This window comes from Athene noctua, chromosome 1, assembly GCF_965140245.1.
Source record: "Athene noctua chromosome 1, bAthNoc1.hap1.1, whole genome shotgun sequence".
NCBI classification, from domain to species: Eukaryota; Metazoa; Chordata; class Aves; order Strigiformes; family Strigidae; genus Athene; species Athene noctua.
In genome coordinates, this window is record NC_134037.1 from 239,043,586 (window position 1) to 239,061,904 (window position 18,319).

The 18,319-nt window shown below is 36.9% G+C and overlaps 1 protein-coding gene across 9 annotated transcripts in view; it reads right to left on the reverse strand.

Moving 5' to 3' along the window:
• Positions 1–18,319, reverse strand: part of NBEA (neurobeachin) — a 511,054-nt gene that overhangs the window by 43,894 nt on the left and 448,841 nt on the right. For all 9 annotated transcript variants that reach the window (XM_074914245.1, XM_074914292.1, XM_074914279.1 and 6 more), the window contains 2 exons: positions 16,494–16,646; positions 4,612–4,779 (listed from right to left, as the gene is read on the reverse strand). In XM_074914245.1, coding sequence (XP_074770346.1) covers positions 4,612–4,779; positions 16,494–16,646 — 321 coding nt within the window. The remainder of the gene's footprint in view (positions 1–4,611; positions 4,780–16,493; positions 16,647–18,319) is intronic.

Sequence of the window (18,319 nt, forward strand, 5' to 3'; positions counted from 1 at the left end):
GAGCCCAATAGCTTCACCCTGCCTGGCTTTCCTACACACTTGCAATTCCTTTTGGACTTGGGGGATGCAAGCATTTGGTGAAGATGCAGCAGTCACAGGAAAGTCACTCTACTGCACTGCTAAGCTGTATTTGCAACTCACACAGAACACAAATATGACACAAAGTCAGTCTAAAGTCTAGTGCAAACCAATAACCGTGTAACAAAATGTTCCACTTGATTTTTCAAAACATTTCTAATCACAAACAAGCTGAAGGTCTAAAAAAAAAAAAAAAAAAAAAAAAAAAAGTAAGTAGAGATCTGGCTATGATTTTAAACAAATAAACAGAAAACATGAAATAGTACTTTTCTTCATGCTAGATGTGCTTTCAGTACTACATGTGCACTAACTGCCCACTTAACTAGTTTGTAGTTGATCTACAAGATAGTACTGAAAATCATTTCAGCTCTTCTGTTGCATTTTCTAATGACCTGTATAACTATGCAGTTCCCTTTCAGCCACAACACTTTGTGTCATACAGAAACCAGTTCCTCACTTGAAAAAAACACAACTCTATGGATTTTTGAGTGTCCAGATTTCCAGGTGTTTGGGGAAAATGAGGCTCCTAAAATCTATAGACACTTGGGGAGAAACCAAGGGACGAACTACATTTTCCTAAAGAAATGAACCAATAACATCAAAGCACCATAAATAAACTACACTTCTGATATTGTTCTTTAGCATTCTCAGCATCAGCCCCTGAAGTCAGCAAAATCTGTCCAGTGGAAAGGATTTGGATTATGATGTAAACTAAAAGTAAAGACAATTCCAAATAACATCTAATGTCCAATATAACTACTGTTTACATATTAAAAAGAGATACAGGCTTTGTACCAGGGATGTTCTGTCATGTTTCTCCACAGGAGAAGACTGTCATGGTAAAGTTCATTATCAATTACTGCTTTACAAGTACAAGATGAGTTAAGCTGTCATAATTTTCTCAGCCAGAGATCCTGTGCTGTCAAAGAATGTCAATTTTTAATCTGACAAAAGGAAGAAAATTATCTGTTATTCTGACCTCTAATTTCTTGACATTTTAATGCTGTAATTGCTGTGGTTAGTGCTGCAACCATGATTTCACCTGTCAAGTAAGAATGAATCAATATCCTTAAGCTATTCTTCAAGTTTTAGCTTTCACCTCAGTGCTTTTACTTTAAAAAAGGAAAAATCTACAAATAGAATACAAAAGGTTGCAATAAAAAAAAAAATAAAAAAAAGAACAATTTGGGGCTTGAAAAATATTTGTTACACATTTTTTTCTTATTATTACAAAATGAAAACAACTTTGCAATGTGCACAATAGGAGAGAGCATTAGAACTTATAGAAATGGAGAATTTTCTAATTTCTAATCATAAAAGATCTAAACCAAAATTTAATTTTATATGTTCTGTGGAGCATTTAAGTCAGCACTTTCATGTTGCCCTCATCACTACTTGAAAGAAATTATAGTGATCAAGTAATTTTTGTGGTATCAGAAAATTACAAAGTTGTTTGAAATACCAAAATCAGTATGTTTAAATGAAACAAGTATATTTTACTCATCCAATGCAGATCTTAAGTTGCCAAAGAGTTATTACAGGGGCAGACATATGTGATTTCCTAGACTTTAGTAAACTAAAACTTAATGCTGTCCCAGCATTGTGGTTTCACCCACTGTGAATTTGCAAAGTAGAAAATTAAGAAAGCAAGTCAGATGGAGAGTCTTCCACTAAATAGATCCAAACAGAACAAAAGCACAGGTTGTTCATTTTCCCAGTGTTAAACAGTAGAGAGTTCTTAGAGGGCTCCCCCATGCATGTGAGAAAGATGTAAGGAATGGCAGGGGTGAGTTGTCCCATCATTGAATATATTTTTGCTCCAGCTAGAAGGCTACTGAAGTGACTCCTTTACCATTCTTCACAGAAAACTAAGAACAATATATTCCTCTGTGGTTGTGAGGTGCTCAGGCAAGGGTGAAAGGGCCAAGGTATAGCATGAACAGGGGGAATTTGACTTCACAAATGATGTCTTTCAGTCAGCTCAGACCTAAATGGCAGTTTTTTTTAGTTTGGAGCCTTATTTCAATGGACAGGTTCTGGGGGGACTCAGCTCAATAGTTACAGCCCCAGTTTCAGGAGACCACTGCCATATTTGAGCCCATTGGTCTGATAACGGCCACTGCCAATAAGGTTGTATTGACTGGCTTATTTACAGCCATTTATGGAGAACGTTCACTGTCTTCTGTGTCACAGAACAAAAATGTTTTGGTTTATTCAGAAACTAATACTGAGAGATGCATTTTCCTGGATAACTGCAAAGCTCAATTAATTTTAAATTGCAGTGTTTCTAAGTTAAGATGCCAGACACGACCACCTGCTGCTGTAAAACATATTAAACAACTGTTATCACTATTTCTAAAGGTGCTAGTGTTCCCATCCTTACATTTCTGTATTTATAAGTGGTCTTCAGAGGCTTTTAAAAGATCTTTTTGATTTTAATTTATTTTCTGGAATATCTAGTGAAAGCCAGAATAAAGTGAAAAAAACCCCAAACCAAAACCAAAACCCCAGTGTATATAGAACATATATACTTGTAACAGAAACATGATATTCAAATACCCGATCTACTAGATCATCAAGATGTCAAATGCTTTATTACTGGACAGAGAAGGTCTGCTAGTTTCATAAATAGACCTCAGGGAAACAGAATAAGGCTCTAAATCTGTCTGTATTTACACATGTATTGTAATGTCTGATTAAAAATTAATATAAATTTTTTTTAACCTTTTTATAACAAACCACCAGTGAATGAGATCTCTTAGAGGAGAAAGCATACTATTTTTAAATGGATGCATTCAACTTTATGTATCTATATATAACAAAAATTGGGATACATTTTTCTAGACATTTTGCCTTCTCATTGCTAACAATAAAATTTATTTACTCATTTAATTTGTGGCAATTAAGATAAAATTGTGCTTTTAGAAGTTTACACAGCATAAATAGCCTAAGAGGTTTATATGTTATTGACTGACAGGACATAGGTTAGATGTATGAGTGAACAAAAACATCTCCATGATTTTCTTGAAATTTCTGATGACAAGTTATGCATGTAAGTAGAGCCACAGGAGAGCTGAGGAGTCTCATCATGTCATAAGATGTTAAATAAGGTGCACAGACAGACAGATAGACCTCAATCCTACAAGCTGCCCTGTGGGAGTAGATCCTTAAAGTCAAGACATAGGAGTCTGCCCATGCAAATCAGGACCTTAAACCATGCAAATCCCTTGTATTCATGGTGCTTGACACCTGTTTTAAACTTTAAAAAGCATTGCTCCTTCATATCTCCAGTTTTGTACTTTACTGACTCTTCTCAAAGTTTTAAACCCAGAAAACCATTATGTAGATGTTAACATTAAATATTTGAGGCAGCACAATCAAAGGAATCCTGACTATTCTTAAAACTAAGCAAACGCTGTTTACTAAATATAAGCTTTGCAGTGCATGGTGTGAAAATCCAGCTCTAGGAAGCTAGAGGTCTCAATGTTTTTTCAGTTCTGCTCCTCAAAAAGCACCAAATGTAACAAGATGCAACAACAGACTTCTAAAAAATATGCCAAAACCCAATGTAGAGCTGAATACGAACGCTTTCTAGAATCTATTTCCTTCTGAAATCTGTAGATTTCTAACTCCAAGATTGGAAAACAAACAAACAAACAAAACCTCAGCGCCTGGCAATGTATAAATTATTACTGTTTTGCATACAGCAGATGGCAGCTATCTGGGGGAATGGAAGATTGTGTGTACAGCTTCATCACAGCAGTACTCATCTAGCAGCTGTTGCTTCTTTACACTTTTCACCAAATTTCAATTGTTTTAGCCAACAAATAGATGATATTAGAAAATGATCATTCAAATTAATAGTCTAACTACAAACAAATACAGACACTGGAAGGAAACATTTATCAGGATAGCCAGTACAATTTTTTTTTAAATTTACTGATGAATTTAAAACACTCACTTGTGTATATGTGCATATATATATTTCACACATATGTATATACAAACATAAATACTTGTATGAATAAATAGCACTTTTTATTTTGGTAAGAGTTTGATTATACTTTACATGATTATGTGCAAAAGTAATCTGAGTATTTGCTACTGTCACTCTAGCAAATATATTATTTTTTCAGATGCATATTCTCATCAACATTATCTGACTGAAAAGGTTACATTTTTTCCCTATGACTATGATGCAGTTTTTTCCTTTCAGCTTTTCAGTTCTACTAAGTGAGTTTAATAAAAGTAAATCAGAAAAAGTAGCAGGATATATATTACAGAATATACATTACATTATAATTTCCTACATCATAACTGACCATTCATATATTAGTAACTCCAAGCAAACAAAATACTTTGGGACATCTGTTTTATTGCTAGTTTATTAATCCTTGTTTCTGAAGTCACCTAGGGCCCAAGTTCTGAATCAAGTCACACACAACAATTTTCTCCAGCAATGAAAGATGGAAAAAATACCATTTCTTGTGAGATGACAGCACTTTTTAGAATGAAATGGCAGTAAACACCTACCTCCCTGAGGACAGGATCAGTGATACTGTCCAGGTTCACAGAGCCTTCATATGTTAGGTAGTGGAAAACATTGAGTGCACGCACTGCTTCTGGTCCTCGTTGCTTGTAGCCAAATATAAGGTCAATCCACTGATGAAGTTGACATGATACAAACTCGCTTTCCAGGGCCTGCAAGTGAAATTCAGAGATAGGAAGTAAATTCCATCTTGCAATTTCATGCTTAAATTATGTCCTACCTTTTCTTATTAACTGAGGAAACATAATGGGTATCATTACACTTCCTGTTCAGGCTTATTTGAAATATTTGAAATCCTTCAAACATTAAAAAACAGAACTAATTATATTGAGAGACACACTAAAAAGATATTCTTCTTTCCTTCAGCTTTATGTCACGTTAATTTTCTTCTCAGCTACTGGGTTTCTCCTAGCTGCAAGGGTTTTAATTATTAATTTTTGGGCTTGTCAAATAAGTTAGGTAATTTGTCAAGAAAAACTGATGAAAATGAGAAAACAATTTCAAAAACCCAGTCTCCCAACTTATTTTCCAACTAGTTCAAATTAGTCTTAAATCTAAAATGGAAACTTGAGGATTAAAAAGCTGTATTGGCAAAATAAGGTTCTGAACTCTATGTGTAACATAAATTGTGACTGATTTCTCAAAGGAGAGTATTTTTCACACTTATTTTTGACATTAGGTTGGTTCACCAGAGAAAAAACAGGCTCTGACTAGCCAGTTTAAAAATGGGTTCAAGTTTTGTTATTCCTTTGCTCAGCATATGGAAAGAGATTAATTCTAGATGGAGGAAATGTTAGTATCACCCTTGAGCCTGATCCAACCAATGTGCCTTTATCAGACATGATTGGCATCCTCAGTAGATAATCATTGCCTGAACAGGAAACAAGGAGCTTTCAAAAGCTGAAGGCATTACACAGCTTCTCCTTACCCCTCTACTAGACTACCTGTCTTAGTTTCCCATCAGCCTGTACCTGGACACAGAAATCGTTCTCCTATAGAGATTAATCTTGTATTTAAGATGGCATCCTGGCCCACTCACTCCTTCTTTCCTGATGTTACCTTCAAAGAAGGACTGTGATAAACAGGAACTGGTATTAAAATAAAGATTCATGGTTTGTTGACTAAGTTTTTATACATGTCCTTGCCCATTTTGTAGTGTCATACTCCTTTGAGTATGTTCCCTTTGATCAGAACAAGCGCAGTTCATTTCCCAGATCTGGAAACTAACTTCTGATTAGAAAAAATACTAATAATTACAGAATCACAGAATGTCGGAGCTTGGAAGGGCCCTCTGTAATTAACAGGTCCAACCTCTCTGCTCAAGCAGGGCCACTGAAAGCAGTCAGCTCAGGGCTGTACCCAGACAGCTTTTCAATATCTCCAAGGTTGGAGACTCCACAACTTCTCTGGGCAACCTGTGCCAGTGCTTGGTCACCCTCATAGTGAGGAACTGTTTCCTCATGTCCAGAGGGAACCTCCCATGTTTCAGTTTGTGCCCATTGCCTCATGTCCTGTCACTGGGCACCACTGAAAAGAGCTTGGCTCACTCTGAAAAAGAATACCAGCCTTAATACTATTTATTATGTTAACATCTGTGTCAAGCTTACTACTCACTGCATACAGGCAGAGCTGGCAGCAACACTCTATTACAGTGTCTAATACTTCTAATTCTCAAAGACTGTGGCTTTTCTGTTTCCTTCCCCTAAGAAATCCTAATTCCTCCATTGTTTCTAGCACTACACTTTCCAGAGGAAACACTTTCCAGATAGGACAGAGTTTCATGTCTGCCCCAGGAAAGTTCAAATTTTACAGGGGGATAAATTTTGGAAAAATAGATTTTTATTTTATTCATCCACATCAGGAGACTGCTTCAGAAATAACCATCAGACATGGTAGTACTGTGCCATGCACTGCCCACCAGCAGCAGCCCCCTGCCCACCACCCCACATGCAGGAATAATCGCAGACGGGGCAAGACACGTGGGTCTCCATGAGTAATTATGCCTTTGTTCCTCAGACATTATGCCTGTAATGCCCACATGGAAGAGGAAATCTCTGTGCTTTGGTAGAAAACTGGACCCTTTTACCCTAACAGTGACTGTTATTTCTGAGGAAAATAGATTTGAAGGCTCATGCTTAATAGCTGACATGTAGTTCAGTTTTCAAGGGCTAAAGTTCAGCATACAATAAGAAGCTACAAAGAAATGTTGCAGACAACCATATAAAAATTTGGTGTTTCCTTTTCAAAATCAGAGGCCTTAATATGCAAATTGTGAGTAATATTATCTAAATAACATTGAAGCCACTCAATACTTCTAAATATACCATTTTGTTTAAAAGCATGTCTCCCAATAAATAAGAAATGCAGGTCCTTAATTATATTATACCATGTGTGCAACATGATATACTCAGCAACTACAACATCCCATATAATCTTTTTCATAGGACTTTTAACTCATTTAGCATGCAGAATGTTAGCATGCAAGGATAAATTAAGTATGCCACAACAACCATAAATAAAGCATTTCCTAACTTTTAAATGCTCAATTTTTAATGTTCCTTTGTATGCAATAAAACTTAAAATAGAATTCAAAGCCTGTTGTCTTTCCATCATCCACCCTGACCAACTTACAGCAAGCAGCCTAACTGTTCTCTTCCTCCTCCAAACTCTGCATATTTATATGTTTCTTTTGTACCTGTATCCATTATTTATTTATTAAAAAGTAATGACGCAAATGTTAGACATTTGCTTTGGTCAAAAATAGCATTGTTATTTCTAGAATATGGAGAGCATTTCAGGAAAATGGCAAAACTTCTGACTATTTAAAGGTGGGACAGTAAATCTCAAAAAATAAATGCTTGGGTCAAATGACCGTATTTCACCCATTATCTCCTCCAACATCCTCTCCCTGCTGTTAGAACCATAGAACCATAGAATAGTTTGGGTTGGAAGTGACTAAAGGTCATCTAGCCCAATGCTCCTGCAGTGAGTAGGGACATCTTCAACTAAGTCAGGTTGCTCAGAGCCCCGTCCAACCTGACCTTGAATGTTTCCAGGGATGGGGCATCTACAACCTCTCTGAGCAACCTGTCCTAGTGTTTCACACCCTCATCATAAAAAATTTCTTCCTTATATCAAGTCTAAATCTATTCTCTGTTAGTTTAAAACCATTACCCCTTGTCCTATTGCAACAGGCTGTGCTAGAATATCTGTCCCCATCTTTCTTATAGGCTCCTTTAAATACTGAATACCTAAATAAGGTCTTCCTGGAGCCTTCTCTTTTCCAGGCTAAACAAACCCAAATCTCTCAGCCTTTCTTCATAGGAGAGCTGTTCCATCCCTCTGATCATTTCTGTGGCCCTCCTCTGGACTCACTCTAATAGGTTCACATCTTTCCTGTACTGAGGGCTCCAGAGCTGGACACAGCACTCCAGGTGGGATCTCATGAGAGCAGAATAGTAGGGGAGAATCACCTCTCTCAACCTGCTGGCCACGCTTCTTTTGATGCATCCCAGGATACAGTTTGTCTTCTGGGTTGCTAGGGCACATTGCTGGCTCATGTCCAGCTTTTCATCCACTAGCACAGTCTTTCTTGGCAGGGCTACTCTCAATCCCTTTATCCACCAGCCTGTATTGATAGGAGGATTGCCCTGCCCCAGCTGCAGGACCTTCCACTTGGCCTTGTTGAACTTCATGAGGTTCAAAAAGACCCACTTCTTGAGCTTGTCCAGGTCCCTCCAGATGGCATCCCGTCCCTCAGGCATATCAACAACACCACTCAGCTTGGTGTCATCTGCAAACTTGCTGGGGGTGCACTTAACGCCTCTATGTCATTGGTGAAGATATTAAACAGTACTGGGGTCCCAGTACGGACCCCTGTGAGACACCACTTGTCACCAATCTCCACCTGGACATTGAGCTGTTGACCACTACCCTCTGGATGTGACCATCCAACCAATTCCTTATCCACCGAACAGTGCATCCATCAAATCCATATTTCTCCAATTTAGAGAGAAGGATGTTGTGGGGACTGTGTCAAGGGCCTTACAAAAGTCCAGAGAGACGACATCTGTAGCTCTTCCCTTGTCCACTGATATAGTCACTCCATCATAGAAGGCCACTAGGTTGGTCAGGCAGGACTTGCCCGTGATGAAGCCATGCTGGCTGTCCCTAATCACCTCCCTATCATCCATGTGTCTTAGCATAGCTTCTAGAAGGATCTCTTCCATGATCCTCCCAGGCACAGAGGTGAGGCTGAAAGGTTAGTAGTTCCTGGGGTCCTCCTTTAAAAATGGGTGCAGTTTCCCCTTTTCCAATCACCAGAGACTTCACCTGAGTGCTGTAACTTTTCAAATATCATGGAGAGTGGCTTGGCAACCACATCAGTCAATTTCCTTAGGACTCTGGGATGCATTTTGTCAGGTCCCATAGGTATACATACATTCATGTTCCTCAGGTGGTCACAAAGCTGATCTTCTTACAGTGGAAGAGACTTTGCTCCCCTAATCCCTGCCTTGTGGTCCATCTGCTCAAGGGGTGTGGAGGTGTGAGAAGAGAGGTTGTCAGTGAAAACTGAGGCAAAATGTTGTTGAATACCTCAGCCTTCTTGTCCATTGTTACCAGTTTGCCAGCTGTGTTCATCAGGGGGGTACATCTTTGACCTTCCAAGTTAGGAGAGTTAGAAGAGTTGAATGCCTATGTTATGCGTCCCTGAAACAGTTTCTACTTGCATGAGCAGCCCTTACTCAGCAGGATACCAGAGAAGGTGTTACTGACCCTGGCAGGTTTGGAGAACTTCTATTTCACATGGATCAATGGTTCTTTAATAACATATTAAATAAATAATTTACTTATTAACAGCAGCATGCCATGTCTTTATCTCCAATTCTTTAAGTAGATCTACTGTATTATTTTTATAGGTCTAATGGTTCTTTAAAGAACCTTGGGTTCGGTCCTTAGGCCCTTGGGGAAAAATCTTAGTTTCTTGGGGAAACTTTACAGAAATTTGTAAGGAGTGAATTTAATTATTTTGAAATATAAATTTCAGAATTCCAAACACAATTGGAAGTCAGAACTGCTCTCAGGGAGACTGTGAGGGTGCTGGTAGTAGCAAGGGGACTAAGAGCACTGTGCCTGCCAGGCACTGTGTGGTGGAAGATCACTGTGCTGGGGGATTTGGGGCAGAGACATGAGTGGAAGGTGGAGAGAGGAGCCAGAGCTGTGAAGGACCGTGGCTCTGCATGGGTCTTAGCACCACACAGCCTCCAGCTGCGGGCTGTGGTGGGTGCTGTGTGATGTTCACATCTTCCCCATTGGGGTTTCCTGTGGGGTATGGCACTGGGCACAAACAATAGGTAGGGTGCACTGAAGAATGGGCCACGAAAAGGCTATAAAGTCCTAACTAGCCCTTGGTGGGGACAAGGCTCCTGATCTGTGCCTTATAAACTTGATTTGTTTTAGTCAGGAGAAAGCTGCTGATGTCAGGTCTGACCTGGTTTGCCAGTGTTTTTTCCAAGTACTTCTTCAATTCTACCCATGCGATACTTGCAGAATTCTCTCCCTAATTTGCTCTAATGCACAGGCTGCTCCCCGTCTATGTAAGTGCCTCCTGAAAATTTATGAGCTGTTCACTGTCAACGGTACATCGTTTGGTTCCTCAAGAATACGCAGTGCTCAGTAGGGAATAGGGTGAGGGAATTTGCTGTGTGAAAAATAATTTGTAGGTACAGTAGGAACAACATACAGAAAAATACAACAATAATATTCTTAAAATAGGCTGGTGATGGTCCTAAAGAACATCATTTTTCAAGAACATTTTGGCTTTAAAGCATTTTTGAGGCTTAAATTTTGTCAGCATATTTTCAATATGAAATATAAGGAAACTTTTCTTTTTAGAAAAGTAATAATAATTATTATTACTTATATAATACTTATGGTTTTTTAAAATATTCTTACTACTAAACAGAAATGAGCTAATATCCAGCTTGTTTTCTATTATAACTAAAATGTACAGAAAAATGAGTTTTATTCAGGCACTCTCAAACTGAACTTGTTTGAAGCACTGTTATTAGGGATTCATTTTCAAATAACAGCATTCCAGTCAGTATTTTTTCATGGGTTTTGATTTGAGGAAGGGGTCTCTTGTTTCTGTTTTCAGTGGGGTGACTTACATATTTTGAAGTAAAAGTACTGTATTTTTTGTGTGTTTGCACACATGTTCCACAGTCTGAAAAAGCTGACCTGTAGCTATCGTAAAATATAAATAGGTGTTAGTAAGTATAAGTTTATGTATATACTAAGTAAAATTAATACGAACCAAGTTACTGCTTAGTGGATCAATCACTATAGCTCTTTTCAGACCTTTGTGGAGTATGAATGCTGTACACCTTCTGCTCATCCTAATTTGATGTTAAATTTTTTTTTTTACAGAGATTACAGTAGGAGGCACTGGGTTTTATTTTAATGCACACTATGTGCTGTGTAAAGTATCAGGAGCTCTGGATTTGTAAAATATGCTATTCCAACCTCTTTCTAACACAATGTTTTGTGTTATCCGGGTATTTTGTGTCACCAGACAAGAGGAAAGCTCTCATGCTGCCCCTCATCTGGACCACAGCTGCACCTGCCCCTCCTGTTTCTACAGTTCCTGCCTTGTTTCCCACCCCTCCATAGCTATATGCTGCTTGCCTCTCCAAGAATTCCTACCACAATATCTTGCTACTAACTTCAGTATATTTAAAAATGTTTTCTTCAAACTGCTCTGAGACACTCGTTTTGCAAATCTTCTCAATAACAGATCATTGGCTGTTTCAGCCTGAGCGGGGTTTTTCTTCTCTCCCCTTAGATCTGTGCTCCTGTACAGCCATTGAATACACAGATTCTCTCCACCTAATATCTGTTTCATTTACCATTTCTTGTACTGACTATTGGAGTAAAATCTTTGCGCTTGTAACAAAATAAACAGGCAATACTGATATCTGAAATTAGTTATATTCATTTAAGCAAAGTAATATTTTAACAAAAGTGACACAGAAGTGCATTCTACAGATTTGGGTTATTCAGGGATGTCTGCACAGAAACTGATCCTTTATGTGAGTGTCTTCAAGATGTAAATGAGATTCTTCATCAATAGAGAAGGTTTAAAAAATCACTGCCATTTCCAAATTAGGTTGAAATCTCTGTTAGCTGAATGAGTTTTAATTGCATTGAGAACAAACCTTGGCAATACACAAAATAAAATCAAAGCTACTATTGAGAAAGTAATATCAAATCTTATCTACTGTTTATCTGGTAAAAGAGGAATGTCAACTGCTTCTCAATGGTGAGGAGAAAAGATAAATGATAAATCTTCCATATCCTCATAGCACAGAGATTTCATAATAGACATTTCTAATGACTATTCAAGAAGCTTTTTAATTATGAAATACTATGCATGCTTCTGAATAGCCAGGGAACTGTACAAAAATGTAATTGGCAGCAAAAGAGCGCAAATAAATCATTCAAAGACAGAAAGAAAATTCAATCTTAGTAAGTTATGTAATAGGAACAAAATATGTATAACAAAAACAGAACACATTTTAGTCTCTCAAAAATATAATTTATAGTGAATGCGTTTTACTCAACACTGTAATTTGTAATTTAATATGTGCATAAGCCATAATGAAAATATCATCATAATTAACTTTGAATTACACAATCTTGCATCTTTTGTTTCAAAACTAAAGAATGCTTATTATAAAAGCTCTGCTTCAGTGTTTCACAGTGGTGTTCACTGCCTTGATTTAACATGCTTGACTTACTGACTGAATCTGTTCTATTTCTGGCTCTCAGGACCGCTCTAAGTCTGTGGGGACTGAGAGGCTGAGTAGGACTACAGATGCACATCTGTGGAACATTTTATGCGTGGGGTTTTTTTTCCTGGTAAACTGGGAGATTATGATTGATGAGCCCTGCATTAGGGTAATGTTATCAGGGACACTTTCTGCCTCTGTCCTTTGTGCCATTGCCGAGGTCAGACCATAATCATGTTAGCATTGAACATAGTGCTTTATTAATGTTTCATGAGTAACTACGTAGTAATCAGTCTAGCTTTGTATGGGTAAATAAAACTGCTACAACAATCCCTGATGTATACACTGAGTGCTTTAGAAGCTACTGTAATAAGTCTTAAAAGTAACTTGACTGAATATTTTTTCTGATCTTTAAGGTAAGCCTAATTTTCATAAGTTTAAAGGAATCTCTTCTGATGACAAACCATTTTTATTTCCATTCCTGTGTTTAGCTGAAGTGTAAAACAGCAGAACAGGCAACCAAAACAACACTAAAACCCTGCCTGCCACTTATTAATTTGCACAGAATTTTAGTAAAGTTTGTTAATCAGTTGGTTAAATTACGCTGGTTTGTGTCACTGTGCCTCTGTGATGTTTTCTAGGCTGTACTCTACTTGCTTTGGTTAAGTCTCAGGATGAAATGCTGAACGTCTTGCTGCTATTTAAAGAAAATGCTCGCATTCATATATGTGCAAGTAGGCTGTATATAAGGGTTTTTATTTAGTCCCACATTAAATTACACATTATATATGCCTGCAGTAAGCAAAAAATATGTATGAACAATACAAAATATTGTCAGCTAGGGAAAAAAAAGATCCCACTGTATGTTACACAGTATCACATAGGATCCTTTCCACTGAAATGGAATGGCTGCTGCTGATTTCATTAGACAAGGGATCAAGACAACATTTACTTGAAATATTCCTCAATTTTCTGTGGCTTTCCTGCAGTTGTGTTCTCTGCTCGCTTTGCTAAATTGCTGTAGAAGTTCCAGGCTTGCACAAGCTTTCTGTGTTTTACACGTCAGCACCACACCCAGGCTGTTTTTTTTCTCAAGATAAATTCTTGTGTAACAGCCAAAGCTTGGCCTGGGGATGACCTAACTGAATAATACATCTGCTGGCCAGTTCAAAACATGGAATCAGACATGAGGTAGAGAATGTCAAACTTTCCAATCCTTTAATATCTGTTCCTTACTTTGAACAGTCTAGTTCTAGTGACCAAAACAAGAGAGTACTGGCAGTTTGCTGTATGTGTTCATAAAACCCTACGTGAGGAAGTTTTTCTGAAAAAATTTTTACCCTTTGAAAATGTAATTCCATTACGTCTTGCTACACATACTATCTGCATTTTTGTGAAAGAGATTATCCTTCTTTAGCTACTTGCTAATTTATTATAAGCTTTATAAAAAACTATGCATACATCATGCTCTTTAAACATCCTAAAGTTAATAATTTTGTTTCTGTCTTCTGAACTCCATCCAAATGTGAATACTTTTTCTGTCTTTTAGTCTCCCAGAAGTGAATTCAGTATTCCAGGTGCAGTCTCAAAAGGACTATACACAGATACAACTGTTTACATCCTCTGTGATGCAATGATTCTCCATAGATGGCATCAAAATACACTTGTTTCTGGTGAATATAGAATTACAGAGTTTTATCTAATCTAATTGCTGCTCATTGTCACCCTTCCCTTGCTACTGGTCTATTTTTGGTACTATTTTTGTTTCCAGACTTCTGCTTCCTATTGAATATTTTTAATTCTTTCCTCCCAAGGTGATTTTCAGTGTTTTTTTCTGCATCTAATTCAAATAAATCTATACTTATTTCTCCTGGTTTCTATGCAATTCCCAACTTTATTATAATTTGTGAACTTCACCAGACTGTTCACTAGAAGATAGCATGTATCAGCGTAGAACTGAATTTTAGCTATTGATCATGCTCTTGCTAAAAGTAGATGCTGGAATGAATCAAGGCCATGCATAAACTACCTCCAGGCAAAACTGTATAATAACAGCATGATGCTCACATCTGTGGGGACAGGGGTGGAAGATAGTATAGGAAGGGTATGATACATAAGTGAGATGATTTCTGATTTTAGAAATCTGAGAAGTACTCCATTAGTTGAACCCTGTGATTCTAATACTACTTGAACCTTAACATCAGTTTGTCTGTCTACTGGCAGTCTGAGCATACTTACACATGTATGGAATCAGTCATTAGTGCTGTTACAGCTTAATATTTAAAAGGTATTTCCAGCTTGTAACTATTGGTCTTTCTTGACGTCCTGAAGAGGCATAAATGCTACATTCTAAATTCATGCAAGCAGCTGTTTTCTTCAACAGTACAAGAGTTTTCTGTAGAGAGCTTCTATGCTATTTTCTAAAAAGCAGAAATTGCATGAGAGAAATCAAATAAACTAAAACTAAAGCTTTTCTTCAAGTGATTTCTTATCACGTAGTGTCTTTTATCCTGCTATTAATCATTCCATCTTCGTGGAAAGGAAAGACAGAGAAAACACAATTTAGGATACAAGAAGGAATATTCATTATAAAATTTCCCGAAGGGAGTTATTAATATGCATCTCTCATTATATTCCCCAATAGGTGGCAGCTTGTTTATCCTTTTTTCACTAGGTATCACACTTCTGTTCTTACAGATGTCAACTTTAGTGTGCTTACTCCTGCACCCAGTTCGGGTTTAGCCACAACAACCGCAGTCCAAAAAAGGGTCTGCGCAGTGACACGGGCACTCTGGAGTAGCTCTGATTGTGCATCCCACACTTCAGAATGCTAATGGAGCTTTGAGGCCACCTCCTTCTTTGCTAGTAAAATTGCACTTGAATTTATTGCCACCAGCTGTGACAGTTACTTGTTTTTAGAATGTTATAATGTATGCAGCTATAAGAGAAATCAGCCAACAAAAAGAAGGAAAATGTTGTTCAGCTTCTCCCTGCCAACAAAGGACCACTCCTTGGAACACTTTTCTCATGCTTTGTGCAGTTTATTTTGTATGTCTCAAGTGATAAGGTTGCCATTACTTCCTTAGGAGACTGCTGTGCATATGTCAAGCCATTTACTCTTCTAAATGGAGGACACTTCTCAAACATATACATCTAGGGATAGGTTTGTTTCTATAATATTCTTCTATTCTTTCAAACTTCATATGGCTATTTTTATTATCAACTCCTGAAGAACAATTTTTTTTAAATAGACAGTTCTTGAAATTAAATTGCTAAATGGATTAGAAGAAAAGCAACACTGCTAGACTTATAATCCTACAACAAAAGCACTTCTGCAACTGTACGGATACACATGGCTTACTGAGAGTATAGTCCTGACTCTATAAGCAAGACAAGCAATATGCATTTTAAGAAAGATCCATTTTCAGGACAATACCATAAATTGAACTATTGCTGGCAAAACCATCAGAATATACCTTGTTTTTCCTAAAAAAGTATGTATTAATGTTATCATTAATAAAATCATTGTCTATCAAATTAAAGGAAAATATATACAACATAGATAAATGGGTTTTCATGCTTAAATTCTGCAGACTTCATGGCGATTTACATCAGAGTAGTTCTTTTGCAAAATTTCTTGCAGTTGTTGGCTTATGTTCATATTTCTACACTTCCAGTTCATCCCTGATGAATAGGAAGTGCATAGCTTAGGTCAAGTAAGAAATATATCTTGCAAGATACCAGCATTTAAAATAGCCTTTTATTTTTTGATGTAGAAGGTGGTGAGGAGGATCAGACTTAAATTTTCCAGGCTACCCTGTACTGTCCAGCTCATGCCCATCTGATGCTTTCTCATGAGAGAGTAAGTAACTGAATTTAATTTTCCATAATTCAGGCACATGGAAGGAAAATTCATTGTAAAATAAAGGGTTCTGTCAAGCAAGACAGAATGCAAATTGTCTTTCATTTTTTATTTTGTTTCTGTAAATCTAGTCACAAGGAGATGAAAACGAGCAATAGGTTAGCTTGTTAAAACATAGAACTTCTTACTTAGGCTGAACTAAAGTGCAGCTTACCATCCTGTTGATACGGACGAAGTCTTCAGGCTTCTTGGCCCATGGCGGGAGATCAACATCATTCACAACAACTTCATCTTCCCTGATCCCTAGATTATAGCCATTACTGTTGACAAACATCTCTGGTAGGTAGTAAAACTCTGGAATTAACTCCTAGCAAGGAGAAAACACACAATGAGATTTTACATTTATATAGAGATTCTAAACGGTTCTGCCAGAATCAGGCTCTGTTGTAGTACACATTAAAGCATTTCTGGTTTTGTTTATGCTTCTGTGCACTTGTTTAAGAAATTTTATAGTACGTTTTCTTGTACTTATGGTCAAACATATTTTTCATATTGAAATATTCAGTCTTTGTTTTTCCCATATCTTGTTTTATGAATAGGATAACTTTGGACAGCAGTGCATATCAATAAAGGAGTCCTCTTCAGAATAACCGGTACAAGAAATTGTATGCTAAGCCTTCAATACTATAAATATGTTGGATTTTGTAAACATTATTTAACTAAACTATTTAAAAGGGAGAAAATAGTTGCTGATATAGTACTGTCTTGATTTTACTTTTTCTCTATTCTTTAATTGCTTAAGAAAGTGGCAATTTAAAAAAATCCAGGGTGAATGAATCTTTCTATTGTAAGAAAAATTCAAAAATACATGGATATAGAAATGTCAGTACAACAAATGTCCTTAAAAGAGAAATACATGATATTTAAACTGTGAAAGATCAGTAACTGAGTAGCAAAGACCATCTGCAGTGTATTAATACATTATAGATGTTAGGGTGTGAAGTTTTTCCCAATTTCCAGGATAGCTAAATAGAAAGGCATTTTGACATAATAAATATTGCCATTTGTTGTTTATTATTTTAGCAGTAAGTATTGAACTGCAATAACAAAAAAACTTTAAAGCGCGCTATCTCTTTTCTAATATCCAGTTATGGGTTGAATTCACAAAATTACATTGCTAAAAGCATTATGGCATTCAGTTGTGTAACATGATCAAAACTGATGACACAGCACCTGAAACTTGAGTCTCTTTGTTGTCCTTTCAAAGGCTGCAGACGTGAGAAGCGTAAAAAAAAAAATCACTGCAGACACAAACTTATCTAATTAAATCTGATCTGCAACTCCATAGAGAGTAGAGCAGTTAAAGCATAGATGGTCCTTTAAAACGTATTAATTTAAATTTAAAAAACCCCAAGAATATTTATGTTACAATTTTAAGTATTTTCAGAGAGGCAATTTACTTGCTTCTTTATATCATTTTTAACATACTATAAACAGTCTGAATTCAGATTAGACTAAAATGCAATGCCTATTAATATCTGACCAGTGCAAAACACTAACCAAGTGAGACATGCCTGAGCTTGAATAGCTTATTATGAAATGAGCTGTAATTTAAAAAAAAATATATACTGCATGCAGTAAATAATAAAATAGTTGCTAGAGCAAAGTCAAACTAAAAGCAATCCTGCATATCCTGTAAGGTTAAAAGAAAAAAATATTTTACTGACAGTACTAAATTTGATCATATACCTCTGATTTACTCAGAGTATTTCTAACTCTCAGGTTCCCAAGGTGTTCTCTAATGAAGCCCGAAGAAGATTGATTGATCCTCGCAGTTGGAGAAAACTAGACACTAATCTTTCTAGAGCTCAACAAGCTACTACTAACTTGGGACTAAAAACTGGCCGAAACCCAACATGTGCTACCATACAAATCACCGATGAACTAAAAGCATTGCCTTAAAGAAAAGTCATAAGGACCTCAGAATGATGAAGTATTATTGTCGAAATTGAATTAAATGTCAATATTCAAATGAAACAG